This window comes from Hippoglossus hippoglossus, chromosome 13, assembly GCF_009819705.1.
Source record: "Hippoglossus hippoglossus isolate fHipHip1 chromosome 13, fHipHip1.pri, whole genome shotgun sequence".
Classification (NCBI taxonomy): Eukaryota; Metazoa; Chordata; class Actinopteri; order Pleuronectiformes; family Pleuronectidae; genus Hippoglossus; species Hippoglossus hippoglossus.
This window is the reverse complement of record NC_047163.1, coordinates 16,004,229-16,023,599: the sequence shown is the minus strand read 5'-3', so window position 1 is coordinate 16,023,599 and position 19,371 is coordinate 16,004,229. Positions and strand designations below refer to the sequence as shown.

The 19,371-nt window shown below is 38.2% G+C and overlaps 2 protein-coding genes across 2 annotated transcripts; one reads left to right on the top strand and one right to left on the bottom strand.

The window, feature by feature from the left end:
• Nucleotides 1-1,358: 1,358 nt before the first annotated feature.
• Nucleotides 1,359-7,983, bottom strand: LOC117772906 (transmembrane protein 120A-like). The gene is made up of 12 exons (XM_034604482.1): nucleotides 7,856-7,983; nucleotides 7,175-7,293; nucleotides 6,926-7,042; nucleotides 6,755-6,814; nucleotides 6,488-6,583; nucleotides 6,289-6,378; nucleotides 4,667-4,732; nucleotides 4,468-4,529; nucleotides 4,288-4,380; nucleotides 2,593-2,657; nucleotides 2,239-2,307; nucleotides 1,359-1,833 (listed from the first exon to the last, which is right to left on the bottom strand). The coding sequence occupies exons 1-12, from the start codon at nucleotides 7,937-7,939 to the stop codon at nucleotides 1,720-1,722; spliced, it is 1,035 nt and encodes a 344-aa protein (XP_034460373.1). The 5' UTR covers nucleotides 7,940-7,983; the 3' UTR covers nucleotides 1,359-1,719.
• A 1,390-nt stretch (nucleotides 7,984-9,373) lies between these two features.
• On the top strand, nucleotides 9,374-18,722 carry gdpd1 (glycerophosphodiester phosphodiesterase domain containing 1). Its single transcript, XM_034604483.1, has 11 exons — nucleotides 9,374-9,575; nucleotides 10,374-10,523; nucleotides 11,422-11,464; nucleotides 12,215-12,350; nucleotides 14,272-14,317; nucleotides 14,601-14,722; nucleotides 15,166-15,255; nucleotides 15,674-15,807; nucleotides 17,178-17,237; nucleotides 17,592-17,643; nucleotides 17,979-18,722. Exons 2-11 carry the CDS (start codon nucleotides 10,388-10,390, stop codon nucleotides 18,111-18,113), a joined length of 954 nt encoding a protein of 317 aa, XP_034460374.1. The 5' UTR covers nucleotides 9,374-9,575; nucleotides 10,374-10,387; the 3' UTR covers nucleotides 18,114-18,722.
• The last annotated feature ends 649 nt before the right edge of the window (nucleotides 18,723-19,371 follow it).

Sequence of the window (19,371 nt, the reverse complement as noted above, 5' to 3'; positions counted from 1 at the left end):
CCATGTGAAGGCACTGCAGGCCAAGGGTCGTGGTTTATGTAATCCAGCCAGCAGGTTGGTGTCTGTGTGTCCCTGACAGGCTGAGAGCAGAAAGACAGACTCATCGGACATGTCCTCCACAGCTTAAAGTCTGTTGATGTACACAGCACCAAGGACACACGGTCTGATAGCCCAATATCGGGAGAGGGATTCTCCCTGCATGTACCCAGATGTCCTCAGACTTTTTACTTAATGCACCATTTTCTAAATGCTCCATAAAGTTTAAGTCCTGTATTCACATTCTTACTTACATAGATAGGTTGTTAGCAGCAACTTGTAGTGAAGTCAAAGAACTATTTCTGCAGTTAAAACTTAGAACTGAGAATTGATCTGCCTGCATGCTCAGTTGGTCTTTGTTGTAAAAGTTAAAGTTAAGAATGAAAAACTGATTTTCTGAAGTATTTACAACAAAATATACTGCAAAAACTGTGTAGAAGATACTATTGTTGAAGGTTTTTACAGAATAGCCATAGTTTTATCACTTGACTCGAACATTTTGTTCAAACATTTGTTTTAATATCATATGTTGTGCCTCTGTCTGTTTCCTTATGTTGTCTGTGTTTTTAGTCTATCGTAGTATATAAAGCAATTCAAATTCGCTCCATTGATGCTCCAATAATCCATAAATTCATAGTTTAAGCAACATTTGTTGCGAATACTATTTTCTTAATGGATGATTTTACAATTTTTTCCACCATTTACAACCAGTAAGAAATATTAGGTTTGTGATCTAAATGTTGTAGTCACTGGCGGAAATGCGGCTTTTAATTACTGACTATGGGTTTTGTGTGTAAGATTTCAATGGAAAACAACTAAAGATAATTGTTATGTAGTAAGAAATTGTTGAGCAGTAAGGAAAAAAAATATAGATGGTCAAGTAAGGTTCTGGAAAATTGTATTTACCAATACATGAGCAAATGTACTAATGTACCAACCTGTTCCACCTTCAGCTCAGGCCACATTTCACGAAGTGAGCGAAACACATAGAGAAAATAATAGTTCAGCGTCACATCTGCCGAAAGAAATGATCTGCATTTACATTTCTGCAGGGAACCAAAATTTATTTGAACCTGAAAGAACGGTGAAAAGGAAATGAAAAAAGACGAGCATGAAACGGGAAGATTTAGCCTTTAGCCCCTCACAAAGTTGAGTTACTCTGGTCAGTTTAGTTTGCATAAATGAAATGTAAACATTTCTCAGGGGTGTGGTAGAAACCAGCAATGTCTTGTAATAAAACCAAAGATAAAATACAAAACACACAAAATTAACAATACAAATTATATATTAGTATTAAAGAGAAAATTGGACAAATATTTGTATAACAGAAGAATACAGAGGGTGATAATCATATGAAATAATAACAGTATGAATAACAGAATCTAAAAGATCTTCACTGGAAATTAAATGTTAAGATATTAAATAACAACTAAACACATAACCTGAGGTTGCACTTATATATTGGAGCTGTTTTCTGGTACAAATAAGAACACACTATAATTTAACTTTTAATGATGATTGATTAATCATAGCACACCTTTATATTTATGTATCTACTGTTCATGTTTTGTAGTAATTGCCAGTAGACTTATTATTACTTGCCAGGATAATATTAATGAAGATATGAGCTTGTGAACATGTGAGACAGCGTTTTGTGGACATGCTTTATTTTATCACGTTGTATCACAGGCTCTTCTGTTTCTGATTCCTGCTCTTGAGCTTCTGTCGGACCACTGCGAGAGTGGTGAAGAAATTTCCCATGAACAGAACGAGGAAGCAGAGACCGCACATCAAGACCTGTCGTCACACCAGAGAAACATAAAACAGGAATTAGAGAACAAAACAATTGAGTGAGCAAAATATAGTTGAATCATTGTCATTTTTTAATGGAGAAGATCAGGAGAGGGTGAAGTGAAGTATGTAAATGCAAATGCAAATGCAAATGCAAATGCACGAGGGTGATTTAATAAGGGAATTATATTTATGCAATAAAAAGTTGGTACAAAAGCTCACTGTGATGTAACACTAAGTTATCACTAATATATTTCACAAAGTACATTTCGAAGACACCGTTCTTGATATAAAACATTAAACCTCCCCAAGTTGTGATTCTGCAAAGATAAACAGAAACAGTAAAACCTAAAGTGTTGTTGAAAGATCTGCAAGAACAAGGTGAAATAGTGTGACTGTGAAATCACTGACCTGCCATTCTTTACAGTCTGAGAGCTGAGACATTTTGAAGAGGGAGAGGCCATTGAAGAGCTGCCAGAACTGCAGGACAACAACACAAGGACTCAGCAGTTGGAATGTCGAATAGATGAAGAGGTGAAGGTGAAGCTGTTTTCCAGATTGCCTAAAACCCTTCAATTCTGTTGTCATTCCTAAATATTCAGGGTAATCGCCGCAGAATGACATCAGCATTTTTTTTTGTAAATCAGCTTGTCTGTGTCATCCAGTCTAAACCATGACTATGCATCTCTTTAATGCAAACTAAGCAGTACATTAGAGGGAATTTCTGAAGTTCACTTGCATGTCAGCGTCACACACTGTACTCACATGACCAAAAAAGAGGAAAGGCAAAAGAAACGTCAGCCCTTTCCACATCCACGACTGAAATCCCTCTGAAAATAGAAAGCAAACAAAATTTAAAAAAAATAGTTTCTGTCTTTACTCTCGGTAACATGTTGGTTTGTTCAATTCTAAGCATGACTGCACAAAAACTACTGGACGGATTACCACAAAACTTGGTGGGAGGATTCATTATGATTCAGGGAAGAACCCATTATATTTTAAGGCTCAGCTTTATCTTTTTCATTTTCTTTAACTTTGCATGATAGGATGTTTTTCTATAGTTGTATTGATTAAGTAGATTTAGTGGTTTGATATATATGACTGTGGTGCAGCCTGTGTGGATATAAGGGACAGTTGGACATTGGTGGAGGTATATTTGTATGTTTGTAACCAGGATGACAGAAAAACCACTGAACCGATTTCCATTCTTCAGTTTTGTGGATGGGGTTGGCATGACCCAAGGAAAAAGAACCCATTAAAGTTTGATACGGATCCATTGGCAAACCTTCCTGTTATCCTCAAATTTACTAACCTTGGGCTCATTGTGACACCAGCGATCCCCCAAAAAATATTCTAATCAAAATTACAGTTACCCATGTTTCAGGTACTTAATGTTTTTTTGTTGACTACTTAAACAGCCATTCATAATACAAATTATGTGAATGTAGAAAATCATGCAAATCACAATAAAATCTCACCAATTGACATAAAATTGGAAGAAATTATCTTTGTTTGGATATTAGAGGATTTATGTTATTTCTAAGTAATTATTTTGTTATTTATAACATTTGGAAAGAAAAACTCATTCTATTATCAAGGAAAGTAACATATATTATGTTTGGAGTCAATTTGAACCCAGGAGAACCAAACACAATTTTAAACATTTAGAAATATGTTATTTTTTAAAATAGAATATCATCATCCTCAGAACAACTGTTAGGAACACACAACAGTCATTGACTAACAAAAAACACCTATAAAAGGTACATTTGAGCATTGGTATTTGCTGAACCCACTTATCCCACTATTCTTCCTTGTTTCTCTGTTATCAAAGCGTATGACATGACAGAAAACATGGAATGTCTTTGGATACGTGGTGGCTGGAAATATGGCCCCTGAAGTATTCCAACTACTTGTTTTTCCAACTGTACATACATGTGCCTCCCCTCTAAATTTTGTAATCTCATTTATACACCTCTCGAATGTTATGAAGAGCACAAATGGCGATTTTATGTCTTGGACATGGCTGACAGCAGCATATCTGATGGGGCCTGGAACCGTTTGGTTTACATTAGCAGCAATAAGTCGACCCTGTTGTTGAGAAGTGGAGAACAGGACCATGATAACTTTTAGAGATGTTAAACAGTGAATTGGGTCGGATCGACCCAAAGGATTATAGGAGGGTTAAACATTGTGAGATAGGTTTTTTCCACATTTTCATTGAGTTCAGAGAGAATAATGAATGGATCTTGAAGAAAGAAAACTGACATCGTTTAGTTATGACTGTGTGCAATTTTGTTTCACCAGGTTCACTGTTGCGTTATTCTAGTTAAAGCAGGGACAATGAGGAGCCACAGACATTATTAACATTATTAACATTTTTACAAAATATTCAGTAATGATAAACTTGACTATGTGCATCTGTCCTCGGTGTCCTCGGCGTGTTACTGTGTCGCTCACCCACGGTCAGATCCATGTTGTGTCTTTCTCCCAGGGCTCGTAATCTGTACAGGCATCCACTCTGATAGTAGCACTGCAGACACTGAACAAAACCTGCACATTCCACATGAAAGACATTTCAGGTTAGATTATTTTTTTTGTAAATTTTAACCATGAATGTGGAAAGTACGTTGACCTTACTTTGATACAGGGAGTAGGCAAGGAACTGGTTCCTGAACATCTTGTAAAGGTTCCCATCCGGCCTTGTGTGTGAAAGAGCGGAGACTTATTATTATACAAAAAGTGGACATTAGCAAGAATTGTAAGTATTTAAATGTGCTATAACAGTGTTTTATTGTTTCTTAGTCTGTAATTTAGGTTTTTATCTTCCTCTACTCACCATGTCAGCATCACACCGGACAAAAAAGCTGCGACGTAGTGATGAACAACCCACCAGCCTTTTATTCTATGATGCAAGACACATTTCATTTGATATTTTACACAAAAGATAAGATCAGATTTATTATTAAGATTGATTATTATTAATCCAGATGGAAATTATTGTCCCAGATATTGCTCTAAAGTTAGTATATCAAAGACTAAAAACAAAAAAGTATAAAAAATAAGTCACATATGTTAATATCAAGTGTATGAGGAGTAAATGCAAGAGGATTAGTGTCTAGGTAATAACACAAGTAAGATAATTAACATAAATGTAAGGGAACAGACTAAAAACTAAACCAGGAGTGGTCAGTTGGAGCAAGCCCGAGACTGGGAGATGTTGGTGGACGTGGACCAGCGGCTCACAGTCCCATCGAATATTGTCACTAAGACCTGATACTCTGGTCCAACACCTTGCGCAGCGTCTACTTTGTAGAAATGACAGGACCCTGGGAGGTGTACGGGAAATGTAACATTTTGACCACAGTATGTTCATTTCCCCTTTGATTGATCATGATTGAATCTCATAGAATGTAACCTTGATCATGCTGTATCCTGTACAACTGAATGAATCTTGGCCTGATTGCTTTAACTAAGGCATTGTTGGTTTCATGTCATCAGAAGATCCTGACCTTTGACTTTGTAACAACCCCAACCAGAGTGGGAGGGATGAGCCAAATGTATAAAGACAAAGAACTGTTTCCCATCGGTGTGCATATTACAAACTAACCTTTGTCGTATGCACCATGCTCTGAGCATTAAAGTGTGACAATACTGTAAGAGAATTGTGTCTCGTTCCTCGTTGTAAGAGTGGGATTGTAGAAATTGCCACGACAGAGGATAATGTTGATGAGGCGAATGAGAGGAAAAGGCTGCGGTCTAAGCAGACATGGCATTTGAGGCAGAACAACGTGGCTGGAAAGCAATAGTTTGCCTCCCTAAGGAGGTTGGCAGCAGGGGTTTCAGTGCAACATCCGCCATCAGGTTGCTTAGAGATCTGGGGATCCATGAAGCCCTGTGCCAGATATTAACAAGGGATATATTCCATTTTGTACTGTGTTTAAAGGGGACAGCCTTTAGTTTAAAAAGGCATAGAGGGAATGATGTCTGATCTACTGAGCATGGCTTTCATAGTGCTGCCATACAAGCCAGTCAGATTTACCTTTAGCCTCAGCATACCCTCAAGTTCGGCCTGTATCGTTGATTACAAGACCAAAACACTTGATGACGCTAAGGCAAACAACTGACGTTATGCCCCTAACATCTGCTGGTGGCCACTAACACCTGCTAACATCTCCTAGTAGTTGGTAACTTAAATTGTGCAAAAGATCTTCAAACGTAGAAGGGATATTCATCATCTTGTCCTTTATTTGAAAATGGCAGTGACAAAAAAGCAGTAATTAAACTGACTTGATCAAGGATTACTTGGGCAAATAAATAATAAGATGGTTAATTGCCACAAAAATAAGTATTTTTCTATAACAATAAAGTGGAAGGGCTATGGGGGGGGGCTATGCATGATATATGTAAAATTATAAAACTGTGACATAATGAAAGAGTAGAGAGAGTAGCAGGACTGACCTGGAGCCGTTTGTGATGAGAACACTTTCCCTGATAGTCAATGTGCAGTAGTACCACACCAGCAGGAAGTTGAGGACCACATCAAGAAATCTAAAAGTAAGGGACATAAGACAAGTGCTTGATTTATAAAGTGTCCATGAAGACTAATGAACCCATTGCAATGTACAAGGCTGGAGCGGCTGTGATGTATGATGCATACCTGTAGCTGATAAAGAAATAACATATGCAGGAACACAGCAGCAGGATGACGGTGGAGCACAGCTTGAACGTCTCGTATTCATCTTTGTAGGAAAATCTGACAAACATGTGATATGTTCAGGATTTTCTACTGAAATAGGTGGCAATTGATCACCCGAGGAAATACTCTGTCTACATTTGATTTAATTCATTGAACTAAACAAATGTTTACGTGAAATAAAAATCTGTATTTTTAGGCTGTGTGTTGGTTTCAAGTGCCATTTCTTACTTTGACTGTTTGCTGAGGAGAGTGACATTCACGTTTCCAAGGACCAGACTCAGATACAGCCTGCAATATGATGAAATCATTAATTTCACCTTATCTGATACAACCAAGGAGTTTCTATATATTTGTTATCACAATAATGACTAATTCTGTGACTAAAAATGCTGTCATCACCCATTTTTTTGGGGAAGAAAAGATTCCATTTCAAAGTAAGCATTGGGTCTCGTCTTCATTTTATCTTTTATCACATCCATGTTTTTCGCTGCTTCTTCTGATGTTCCTGGGCTGCATCTGGTGGAAGAAACAAGAGCACAAGATCAGTTTGTATCATTGGTACAACATAACATATAAAATCCACATTTCTTTACTGTATTCATACCTACATATATTTGTTGATATGACCATGTGTGTGTTTACACCTACTTCTTCACCAGATGCGAGATATCCTTCAGTCTTTGTCTCTGATGGGAAATGGAGGAAGAGCAGCTCTTTTGTAGTTTGGAAATTTCATCCAGTTTCTGTAAGTAGCTTCTGTGTGTCTCCTGAAAAACACAAGAAGATGGCGTCACATCGATTACCAAAGAAAACGTGTTTAGTTATAACCTGAAGCACAACCAAGGTAGTTGACATAAACAAGGTATTAATAATGCATGGCAGTTTTAGAGGAAGCTTGATTACAGGCTATTATAACATGTTACATTACATTACATAACATTTAGCTGACGCTTTTATCCAAAGCGACTTAGAATAAGTGCATTCAACCATGAGGGTACAGACCCAGAACGGCAAGAATCATGTAAGTACTAGTACTAGTACTAGAGCTACATGTAAGTGCCATATAAGTGCAACTAAACTTAAATATATAAGTTGAATATATATTTATTTTGTTGGGACGATGGTTATTAAATCATCATCTTCTTAACTCAGGTGTAGTCAGAAGAGATGTGATTTTAGTCTGCGGCGGAAGATGAGTAGACTTTCTGCTATCCTGATATCAATGGGGAGCTATTTCCACCATTGGGGACAGCAAACAGTCGTGAACTTGTCAATGTGTGGTTAGATTAGCATAACAAATATAAGTGTTAGAGTTTCAAATTCAGTTACCTGAAGTTTTTGATACTCTTCCTCCAGGCACTTCCACTCATCCAGGATGTTTGTTAATTCTTGAGGCATTTTTAGATTTGACATTTCACTGAATTTCCCTAATGAAATACTCCACAGCAACTTAAAATAAAAACCCTCGGAGGCAGCTCTAGTTCTTTAAACATCGAGAAATTACTTGCACACATGCTGTAGGAATTCAAGGTGCTTATCACAACTCTATGGTCGGTTTATTACATGAAGTGGACTTTGACAGGAACAAGTTTTTCACTTGGACATTGCTCTGTGCGGATACTCTGTGTTATCTCATTGATCGGTTATCAGAGCTAAAAGGAACTGGTTATTGTATTATATTCAATGTAAAGACTAGAAGTCTATATTTGCACGCGACCTGTAGGCTGTCTGCTAGATGTTGATTTTGTGCATATACCTCCCAGCATGTTCTCTGGTGGACGACATCCGTAACCAACTCATTAAATGAGGTGATAGAGTTTAGTGGGATGGTTTTTCTTGTTGCAATGCACACATCACAAACTGGTGGAAATAAATATTTGAAATTGTATTAATTTAAATAGTATATTATGAAAAAGTTACATGTTCTTTTTGATTGTAAAACCTGCATCAAAGTAATTACCAATTTTATGAAAGGATTTGGAAATCTCCAGCTTCCGAGCTGACAGTCATTCAATTTCTACAATAAAGGAAAATAACAGATAATAGAATACTCACATCGAAAGACTGATGAAAAAATGGATGACATGACAGCTCCCCAAAAGTGATGCCGAAGCTTCTTGATTGCCCCCTGGTGGTTGGCTGCAGTATAGGCCATGAATCCAAAACTACCAAACAAAAAAAGTATTTGTACATATCAAATAAAATGTACTTAAAGTTAGTTTCTGTCATTTTAGGTTATCACATTGATTCACGTTCAAGCGTTAATTTTCCTGTTTTTGTTATGGTTGGTTATTTGATGCCATACAAATTTAATCTTCATGATTAACAGATGAGAATTATAGTTATTAACTTCATCCCATTGTCGCTACTGCTCTGACTCTGGCTCAAAATGCACAAGATGGCAGCGATGGTATCTCAAATAATATATATATATATATATTCGGCGGAGACGTGGAGACGTGTCGTCCATCTTTATTTTCAGTCCATGGGGCCCAGCAACAAATGTGTGCCCCGGGGCCCTGTAGGAGATCGATCAGGCCGTGCATTGTTGTTCTGAATTCTCATTTCAATTGTATATTTCATTGTTGGACTGATAAAAATGTTTGCACCTCATCTTGAACTGTCCAATATAGGATGCATCATTGATCTTGAATTATGTATTCAAAAGTTAAAGTGATGTTTGATTTGAATAATAGTTACTAACATGTGTTTGATGTGTTGATGACGTGCATATTATTTTTCCAATATGTGACCACAATGTGTATATTATATGTATAGTACTTCACTTTGAACTGCTTTCTTGTTGTTTTTGATCCTATATAAAGTTGTTAGTGTTGTTGTTGGACGCTCAGGGTGGCGCATGCGCAGTGAGTTTCCAGCTGCACCGGAACAGTCAGCTGTGGAGCCGAGGACAGGTCACATCATCACTTCGTCTCCACACAAACAAGCCTCCTGCTCAGCTCCATGGACTCGGACTAACCTCACCGGCGACCCAACAAGTCAGGCAACACCAGAAGACGAAGGAGCCCAACACATTTTGATGACAAAGGTAAACATTTCACCTTGAGAGCTCGACAAGCAGCTCAGCTAGCGCTAGCCTCACCTAGCTCGTGCGCTAACGACGTTATTTGTTGACGTGACAAACGTTGACGCGTTTGTTTGGGAGAGTCCACGTTTTTAATGATTCTTAATATTTTATATTAATACAAACCTCCGCTCCAGTGCTGGCACCAATGCAGCTCAGTGAGAACCCGAGGAGACAGTGAATGATGTGAGTGGAATATATCAAATACTTTTAGCAGGAAAGTATTTGTTCTTTCATTTCTGACGGATCATCACTGTGGTAAATGTACAAATGAATGTTGGTGGTAGAGAAACAACACAACCTCAGTCTTTGACTCATCGGTTTCAATAGAACTAAAGTCCAATACATATCCATTTAAGGATTAAACATTGTGAAGCACAATGAGGAGGTATAACACCCAATGTGTTGACCTCAAATTTGTTTTGCTGTTTATTTAAGTGTTTGTCATTCTCTGTCCAAAAGAAGAGTTTAAAGCCACAACTCTCACTCAGGAGCAAAAATCTGTCTTTAAACTTAAAAGGAAGTTATAAATTCAACAATAGATAGTTAGTAGTTGTAGCCCTATTTCGGGGGTGTGCCCTAAGGCTTCAGCAACATTTTCTTTATATGAATCAATTGGAAAATACTTGCTGTCACTCTTCCTGAATTTCTTTATTTTCAGACTCGACTCAGCATCTCTCAGTCGAAACAAAGATTCACCTGTGAGGCTGTTGAAATAACATATTCACTGAGTATGACGTCTGGTTTGTATTTGTTTTGCAGGCGACTGACGGGAGATGTGCGCTGCTCTGTATGTCCTGTCGACGGTCACGGGCTACGTGCTCACCTCGGCCCTGCTCATGAAAGTTCCCACTCTACTGCACCGAAGGAAGCGAGAGAATTTCCTCAGCAGACACATTTCCCACCGTGGAGGTGAGTCAGTGGCACTCCTTCAAATTTCAGTTTAGTCACAAAGGGCCACTCAAAGAGAAGGATGGCACGGCAAGTTGTCATCAGAAAGTGATTTTGTATATGAAGATGCTAGGATTTCAAAGTGTAATTTATCTGAATAGAGTATCAACGTTTGGTGATAATTACTAAGTAGCAAATATTAAGTGGTTTGTAACTTTTTTAACTTTTTTGACCATTGTGCTTTTACATTACATTACATATCATTTATCCAAAACAACTTAAAATAAGTGCATTCAACCATGAGGGAACAGACCCAGAACAGCAAGAATCATGTAAGGACATTAGCTTCAAAAAAGCCAAACAACAAAGTTCTACATGTAAGTGCAATATATAAGTGCAACTTTATTATGATTTTGTTGTTTTTGACAATGGTTATTAGACCCAATGTGCTTCTTAATGGGAGCTAATTACTTGTACATTTAGCAATAATATAACTGTCTACCTATTCCAACTCTGTTAAGAATTTAATATTTTATTTATAGATGCATTTGCATGGTTTTGATTGTATTACAATTTATTAAGTACTGTGCCTTATCAGGCAGGACTGTCCATAGCTAACAAAAGTCTGTGTGTTTGCTTGTCTTGCGTTGTGTATGCTGTTGCAGCCTTGACGTAATCTTAAAAAAAGAAAAGATTAATAAAATGCCATATGCACTAAATAAAAGGTTGGAAACTTGAAAGTTGATTAGCTACAGAAAGCACAAATAAAATGCCATCATAGGTTCCCCAGAAGATCATGGGTGTCCATGTGTGATCTGTATCAGCAGTGAGATCAGTGTTCCAGCATTTGGTGAAACAGTAATGGAGATATGAAAACCCCAGAGTATCACATCTAGTGTTTCCTTTTTTGGCATTGCAGGCGCCGGCGAAAACCTGGAGAACACCATGGCAGCTTTCAAGCAGTGAGTATAAGCCTGCGTGTGTGTGTGTGTGAAACTTAACTGGTGCTTGTACTTGTGAGTGCTGGGTGTCATCTGAGCTCAGTAGAGTAAAGTTTGTGACCTCAGTCTGTAAAGTTCTCTGTCTTCGTCACAGGCAGTGAGGCCACATCAACAACATTTTAGTTTTAAAACGCATCCCTTTTGCTATGCTCACAACTGACAGCTACACTATTCTGGTGTCTTCTCACCCCTAAAATGGAGAAGTTTGGAAACGCTGCTGGTCCCATTTTAGTTTTTGAACTCTGGGGAGTTGTTGTAGTAGGGACGGGCATGATTTGACTACCAGCCATGACTGTAAAGTGTCGCTTACACATATTGTCAAAAGCAGTTCCACCTTGTCATCATTCCAAGACCATTGCTTTCCCTTGTTTAGAATGTTTTCTGCCACTCACCACCCGAGTGCAAATAGACAATCTAAAAAGTGTGTGAGTAGATTATGAGACATAGAAACATGTATTACTTTTGTTACAGAGCTAAAACGCCATTTTAAAACTAAAACATATTGGTATAAATGTAGCCTTCGATCACTGGTCATAAAGGTTTAGATGATAAAGTGCTGTTATGTCTGTTTTACGAGTGTAAAGTGGTTTATGATTTTAGAATGCGTGTTGACCTCAGTGACCTCGGTGCTGAGATTAACGATTAAAGTCTCTGGAGTCTCCCAGGTATTGTGATAAATACAGTGTGTGTCCTGGTTGTTAAATCATGCAGCGCTGTGGATCTGGGCACAGACATGCTGGAGTTGGATTGCCACCTGACCAAAGACGAACAGGTTGTGGTTTCTCACGACGCCAACTTGAGGAGGGCGACTGGCATCAATGCTGAAATCTCTGACGTCACCTACGCTGTGAGTTACTGCTCTGAAATGTCTCTTGAGTCATTACATTTCCATATCTGACAGAGAGATGCACTATATGAACAAAAGTATTGGGACACCTCTTAATCATTGATTTCAGGTGAATCATTCAGTGTATAAAATCAAGCACCTTGCAGTTTGCCCTGAAAACAATTGTGACAGAATGGGTCGTTCCAAAGAGCACATTGAATTTGAGTGTGGCACTTAAATAGGATGCCACCGCTGCAACAAGTCAGCTTGTGAAATTTACAGAGTTACAGAGCGGGGTCGCTGAGTGCTGAGGCGCATAGTGTGTAAAAGTGGCCAACGCTCTGCTGACCCAATTACTGCAGAGTTCCAAACCTCCTCCAGCATCAACATCAGCACAAAAAACTGTGCGCTGGGAGTTTCATGGCATGGATTTCCATGGCCGAGCAGCTGGGGTTGTTTTTCAGGGGGTGGCCTAGAGCCCTTAGTTACAGTGCAGGGAAATCTTAATGCTTCAGCTTACCAAGACATTTGGGACAATTCTATGGTTCCAACTTAGTGGGAACAGTTTGGGGAAGGCCTTTTTTGTTCTGTTCCAGCATGGCTGCGCCCCAGTGCACAAAGCAAGGCCCATAAAGGCATGGTTGGGTGAGTTTGGTGTGGAACAACTTGACTCGCCCGCACAGAGCCCTGACCTCAACCCCATGGAACACCTTTGGGATGAACTAGAACAGAGATTGCGAGCCAGGCCTTCTCGTCCAACACCAGTTTCTGACCTCATCAATGCTCGTCTGGATGAAACAAACATTCCCACAGAGACGCTCCAAATTCTTGTAGAAAGTCTTCCCTGAAGAGTGGAAGCTGTTATAGCTACAAAGGGGGGGACAATCCCTATATAATGCCTATGGATTTAGAATGGGATGTCATAAAAGGTCCTGTAGGTGTAATGTGTAGGTGTCTCAATGCTTTTGTCCACATAGTGTAACTACAGTTATGTTATTTTCTATACTCACATGCTAAGAATTGTGTGGCTGTGTATCTTACTTTTTCTACACACCTATATAATATTTGAACAGTTAGATAATTTTGTTTTACTTTGCTGCCGGCATTAGCATGTAAAAGACAAGAGGTCAAGAGGTTCACCTATATTTGAGTTAAAAACCAAACCATGAGAAACCTTGTGACCAGACTTATGTGAGGGAAGTTGAGTCGAGTTCTATCCCAAGTCATCTGATTATGTCATGTGGAACTATCACCTGATTAATAAAACAATGCTGTTATTTTTAGTTATACATATCTTTGATGATCTAGTCCAGTGCGTGACTAATAGCAGCTGCTTAATACAGCCCTTTTTCCATTATTTCTCTTAAACCTACTTTAGGGAAGTAATCATTTGGAATATAGGACGAGATGTTGAATATCCCCATTTTCTAAATGATTGTTGTCCTACAGTATATAAAGCCAAGTGATGAAGCCCTCGTGGCATAATAACCTCCACCTAAGCTCAAACTCTATCCCACCGTGTTAAAGAAAGTGAAATAAAAACATTCCTGTATCTGCCTGTTTATCTGGATCTGCTCCAAAGTGTATTGAGTTCTTTCTTGCGTTATGGCCCACCCCTCCACAAAAAAAACTCCAAACATAAACCTCCTTGGCGGAGGTAAATACACTGATAAATGCCACAAACTAATTTGAAACCATGATGATATTCACAGAAGATTACATTTATGTGACCTTCGGCCTCATGGTAGAGAAGCACAAAGTTCTTCACATTAATCTTACTTTGTCATGTCCTCTCTGGGTTCCTGTCTCGTTTGTAAAGACTGTCAGTACCGTGAGCGCCCTCTGGCTCTCACAACGTCTGAACCTGCCCTGAGTGCACAGGCTCTGACTGGAGGCTGTCATTCTTGTCTGTTAACCACTGACTGCTGTGTGCTCTTCACAGGAGCTCCCTCCATACCTCTGCAAGCTGGGAGTTACTTTTCAGAGGGGTGAGCATGACATGCACATGAATGGTGTAGTTACTTCAACACTCACTCATATACAGATGTTTTTCTTTAGAAACATCACTGTCAGTGTGCTCTACAGCGTGAACAGCTACATGTACAGTACATTCCAAGTGCTCTATGTTTTTATTGGGATAAATACACAAATATTGTGTCTAATTGGACATGTTACAAATACAATTAAGTTTACAACCTGTCATCTATCTGAAATATGTTCAGTTAATTATGTGAAGCCGACTGTGTGTTTGACCTGTCCTTGTCTTTGCAGAGTGTTTCTGTGAGGGAGGAGAGGACAAATGCATCCCTCTCCTCAGGGACGTTTTTGATGCCTTTCCGAACACCCCTGTCAACATTGACATCAAGGCCAACAACAACACGCTCATCAAGAAGGTGTGTGTGTGTGTGTGTGTGTGTGTGTGTGTGTGTGTGTGTGTGTGTGTGTGTGTGTGTGTGTGTGTGTGTGTGTGTGTGTGTGTGTGTGTGTGTGTGTGTGTGTGTGTGTGTGTGTTTTCTTCTGGTCTTAAACCCTCCTATGAAACCGTTTTCTCGTGTTTTTTCTCTTTATTTTTCAATTTCAAGTGTTTATCAAGTAAACAGACTTTACTATGTGTTTATTTATATATATATATATGTGTGTGTGTGTATGTGTATAGTCAATTAGTTTTACGAAATGAGGAGAAAAAAGAATAAAACATGTACATATATTTTTGTTTGTAAATAAAACGGTATGGAATGGTAACATTTGATGCTGTAAAAAAAATCCTTATTTGTGTTTTACTGCTGTGTTACATGTTTTTATTGTTGGAGTTTTCAGTTCTAGTTAAACTTTTCAGGTCTCAGAGCTGGTTGTGAAGTACGACAGAGAACATCTGACTGTCTGGGGAAACGCCAGAAACCAGATTGTCAAGAAGTGTTATAAAGAGGTAATTTTATATGAGCTGCGTGGCCTTAATTTAATGACAATAAGATGTAGAGTTTATTCAAGTTATTTACTTTCCTAATGTCAATATTATATGCTAAATTCCCATTTGCTCCAATAAGTTCAGGAAGGGATTGATAACAAATAACAATGTGCCATCAGTAATAATATAGTTTTTATTTAATATCCTTATAGTGGGATGAATAAGTAGCTGTAGGAAAGAGGAGTACTTATGTTCTGTAATGCAGGATATTAAAATATGAACAATGATTTTGTGTCTTCTGTCTGAGGGGAGTCAGTATTTATCTTCTTGTTTCAGGTATACAAACAAACACATCATCTCGTGTCTTTATAAAAGTATAGACTCTCTGAATCCCCTGTAAACTGACCCTGAATCCTGGTTTCATGTTTGTGTTTTGCAGAATCCTCGGATTCCAGTGTTGTTCAGCTTTCCCAGAGTGTTGCAGCTCTTGGGCCTCTTCTACACGGGCCTTCTGCCGTTTGTTCCCCTCAAGGAGCAGTTCCTAGAGATCCCTATGCCCTCCATTATCACCAAGTGAGTTCATACTAATGGGAATGAGATCTGTGGAAAGAGCTGCTGGAGAAGGTAGCACTGCGCTTTACATTTAGTTGTGACTCAACATTTCTTGTGGGGAAGACAATCAAAAGACTACCAAAAAGAAGCGACTGGAAAAAAAACAGGCAATAAATATTCAAAAAAGAAACACAAAAATTGTATACGGTCTTTGGCTTACAGTTCTCAGAATGGTCATCTGTATATTACTGGTTTCACATATTTATGCTTACGATACTATCAAAAATGACTGAATTAAAATCCTTTCTAAAAAGGTTAAATTAACATTGGCAACATTTTTAGCTGCTGCTCATTAATTATCAGGAGAAGATGGATCTCAACAAGGCTAAGCTACAATTGGATTTCCATTTATGGTTAAAATAATAATAATTTAATCTTGTGTTGAATTAAGCTTAAAGGTTCATCATCGACCTTGGATATGAAAAAGTATTTTTACAAGGTCCATTTACTGTAAACTTCCAGACCTTTCAGTCACATCTTGTGGCCTTCATCAGCAGATACGACCCATTTAGACACAGACAAACCTCGTACAGAGACAGGAGGGTTTTCATGGGACTCAAGTTCTGCACTTAACTATTTTGAACTCTACACACAGATGTACGCCACAAATGTGATTCAAATGATAAATTATGTACAAAGATAATTCCTTACAGAAGTCAGAGATTTGATTTGATGTTGATGAGCCACATGCTTTTCTTGCATTAAATGTACTCACCTTCTAACTGTTTGCAGCAAGTCCCCTGTGTTTGTGTTGTCTTGGCCACAGAGCTGCTCTAAACAAAGTCACTCACTGATTGAGTGATTAAAAGAAACTTTCACACCCTTTGCCCTGATGGGGTGTGTTAGTGGATCATAAGGATAAAGGTCACAGAGCAGATTAAACATGCTGAACATTCATTAAGGATTAAATGATCTCCTCTATTACAATTATGTTGTCCCTCAGTATTTATGGTTCACGACAAAGCTATTAAGTACAAAATTCACCCCTGAAACACAGTGACTCTGTTATTGTATGTTGACAAATTATCAATCTGTTGTGTTAAATGTGCACGACAGATATGTGTTTAGGATTTGTTGTGAACATTTTCCTTCATTCTGACGTATTTACGTCGACTTTAGTTACTAGGTAATGATTTCCTTTATTTCCTAGAATGAATTTGAACTTGTCTGAACTCAGCTGTTGTTTGACAAGTTAATTTAGCAATAGGTTATCTTTTTGCGTGTCACATAACCTGATAGGTTACGCTAACTTTTGATCAAGTCTGAAAGCAGCAGCGACATTAGTGGCTTTTTTTCCACAATTGAACAATATTTTCTGTGTGATTCTGCAGACTGAAGGAACCTGACAGATTAACAAGGAGCCTGAGAATCGTCGCCTGGCTTGCAGACAGGTGAGTCACTCACTTGGTTTGAATCTATAATGATTTATAAAATAATAGTTCCATACATTACCATGACTAATGCAGAACCTTTACAGTTACTATTAATCTTCACGCTACTTTTGTTAATCTGTTTACAGACATGCACTTAACTCCAGATTATCCCCTTGAATTTATCCAGAGACGTTGTATGCGAAAACGCAAATGTCCAAATCAGTTCTGTGAAAAATCTCCGGATTCTATGCCAACCCCCAATGAAAACTCCAGATAATGTTTGGACCCTATTGTATTGACACTCTCTGGAGTTCATGTCTGAAAACGGCTTTATACTTGTGGTTTCTGTCAATGAATATTTTTCTCTTTTAGATTGCTGATGAGGAAAACTCTGTTTGAGCATCTCACTGCCAGAGGCATACAGGTAAGATTGCTTTTGTATACACTCTATAGTTCATTCTCACAAATGAGAAAAAATCCTTCCCATTCTAAAAGTAAACAAAAGCAAGCACATCCAAACTTGAGATGAGGTATGTCATGTTTCAGGCACAGGCACCTCTTTGGACCCAAAACATCTTCTACACAACAGCTGACTAAATATATAAATATATGCATTTGTCTTGTTGCAGTTACTGGAAAATGTCTCATGTTGGCCGCAAGTGCTGCTGTTAGGAGGACAGTAACATTCTTGAGCCTCGTGTGACTCCCTCCGCTGTGTGTTGTGTGTTTTTCACCGTACGAGTTCTGCGTCTGGTTCAGGTGTACGTGTGGGTGCTGAACGACGAGGAGGACTTCCAGAGGGCGTTTGACTTGGGAGCCACAGGAGTTATGACAGATTTTCCCACCAGGCTTAAAGACTTCATGGACAGGAATGGCTTCTCAAAGCTCCAGTGACCTGCCAGACTCTACCTGACTAATCTACTTGACTCTAATCTGTATTGTATGTGTATCTATAAAATGGGTCATAATGGCCATTGAAATATGCCGTTTCCAAGTCTTATCAGTCTTGAATATGGCTTTTAAATTGAAAATATTTTAAATTTTTACTGATGTAAATATTTAATTTAATCTTTTTTGACTGCCTTCCAGTAAATGACAGTTTGCAGTATTACTGCATGGCATATTGCGCTAGTAGAATCACCAGCAGATGCAGCTTGATGTTGAAATGTAATGTTAATTTATCTGTTTGTTTTTGTACAATCTGTCACATGCTAATCTAAGCCAGTGTGACACGGTACTCGTCCAGATGTGTGCATACGTGCCAGATTCAGACAAAACATCATTAATACGGGCTACTGCTCAACATTTACAGTACGTTTGAACAAATTCAATAGAACCGTGGATTTGTCTCTAAAAACGTCTGTTTTATATGATATTTGTTAAGATGAAAGGTACTTTGAATGGATACATAGTTGAATATTTGTGTGTGGTTTCCCGTTTCAAGATCAAATTGAAGTGAGGTATCATTCGCCATTAATGGATCTGAGAGAGAAATTTTGCACACAAAAAAAGGACTTGATCTTACTTATGTTATTGATTTATACCTCTTTCCCCTTTGTTAATGTGATCCTCAACAGCAGTGAATTTAAATTGAACTCATATTTAAGAAACACGTTTAATTCATGGGTTTTTAAATGACACCACTGATGCTCTGGTTTTCAAACCTGTGACCTGCAGTGAGGCTAAGTAATGAATGTAGTATTGGCTGAATGTACTGTGTATTGTTTGGTATTGTACTGTCAGAACTGTGTTGAAGTTTTAATTACTTCACTTTGTTCATTTTGTATTGAAATGAAATCTGCACAAGTGTAAATCTGATTTCTGATATTTATACTTTGTATTGAAAACGACTTTACATCACTATAATTTTTCCAATGGAGAAAGACTTGTGATCAACCAATCATATTTCAGATCTTACACAAATTATTACACTCTAGTATTGAAATACAATACCTGTGCAGCATTGTGTGTGAATTTGTTTTTGCATGAAATCAATATCTGAGAAATTGCTGTGTTTGAATATGTTGAGTTTGACAGGACCAGTGTGTGGACGTGTGGCCTGTCCAATGTGTGTTGGTGGTTGAAAATGTGAATTTTTATCAGTAAAAAAAATAAAAGGTTATATAAGTTGTGTGTATGTATAATAACCTAG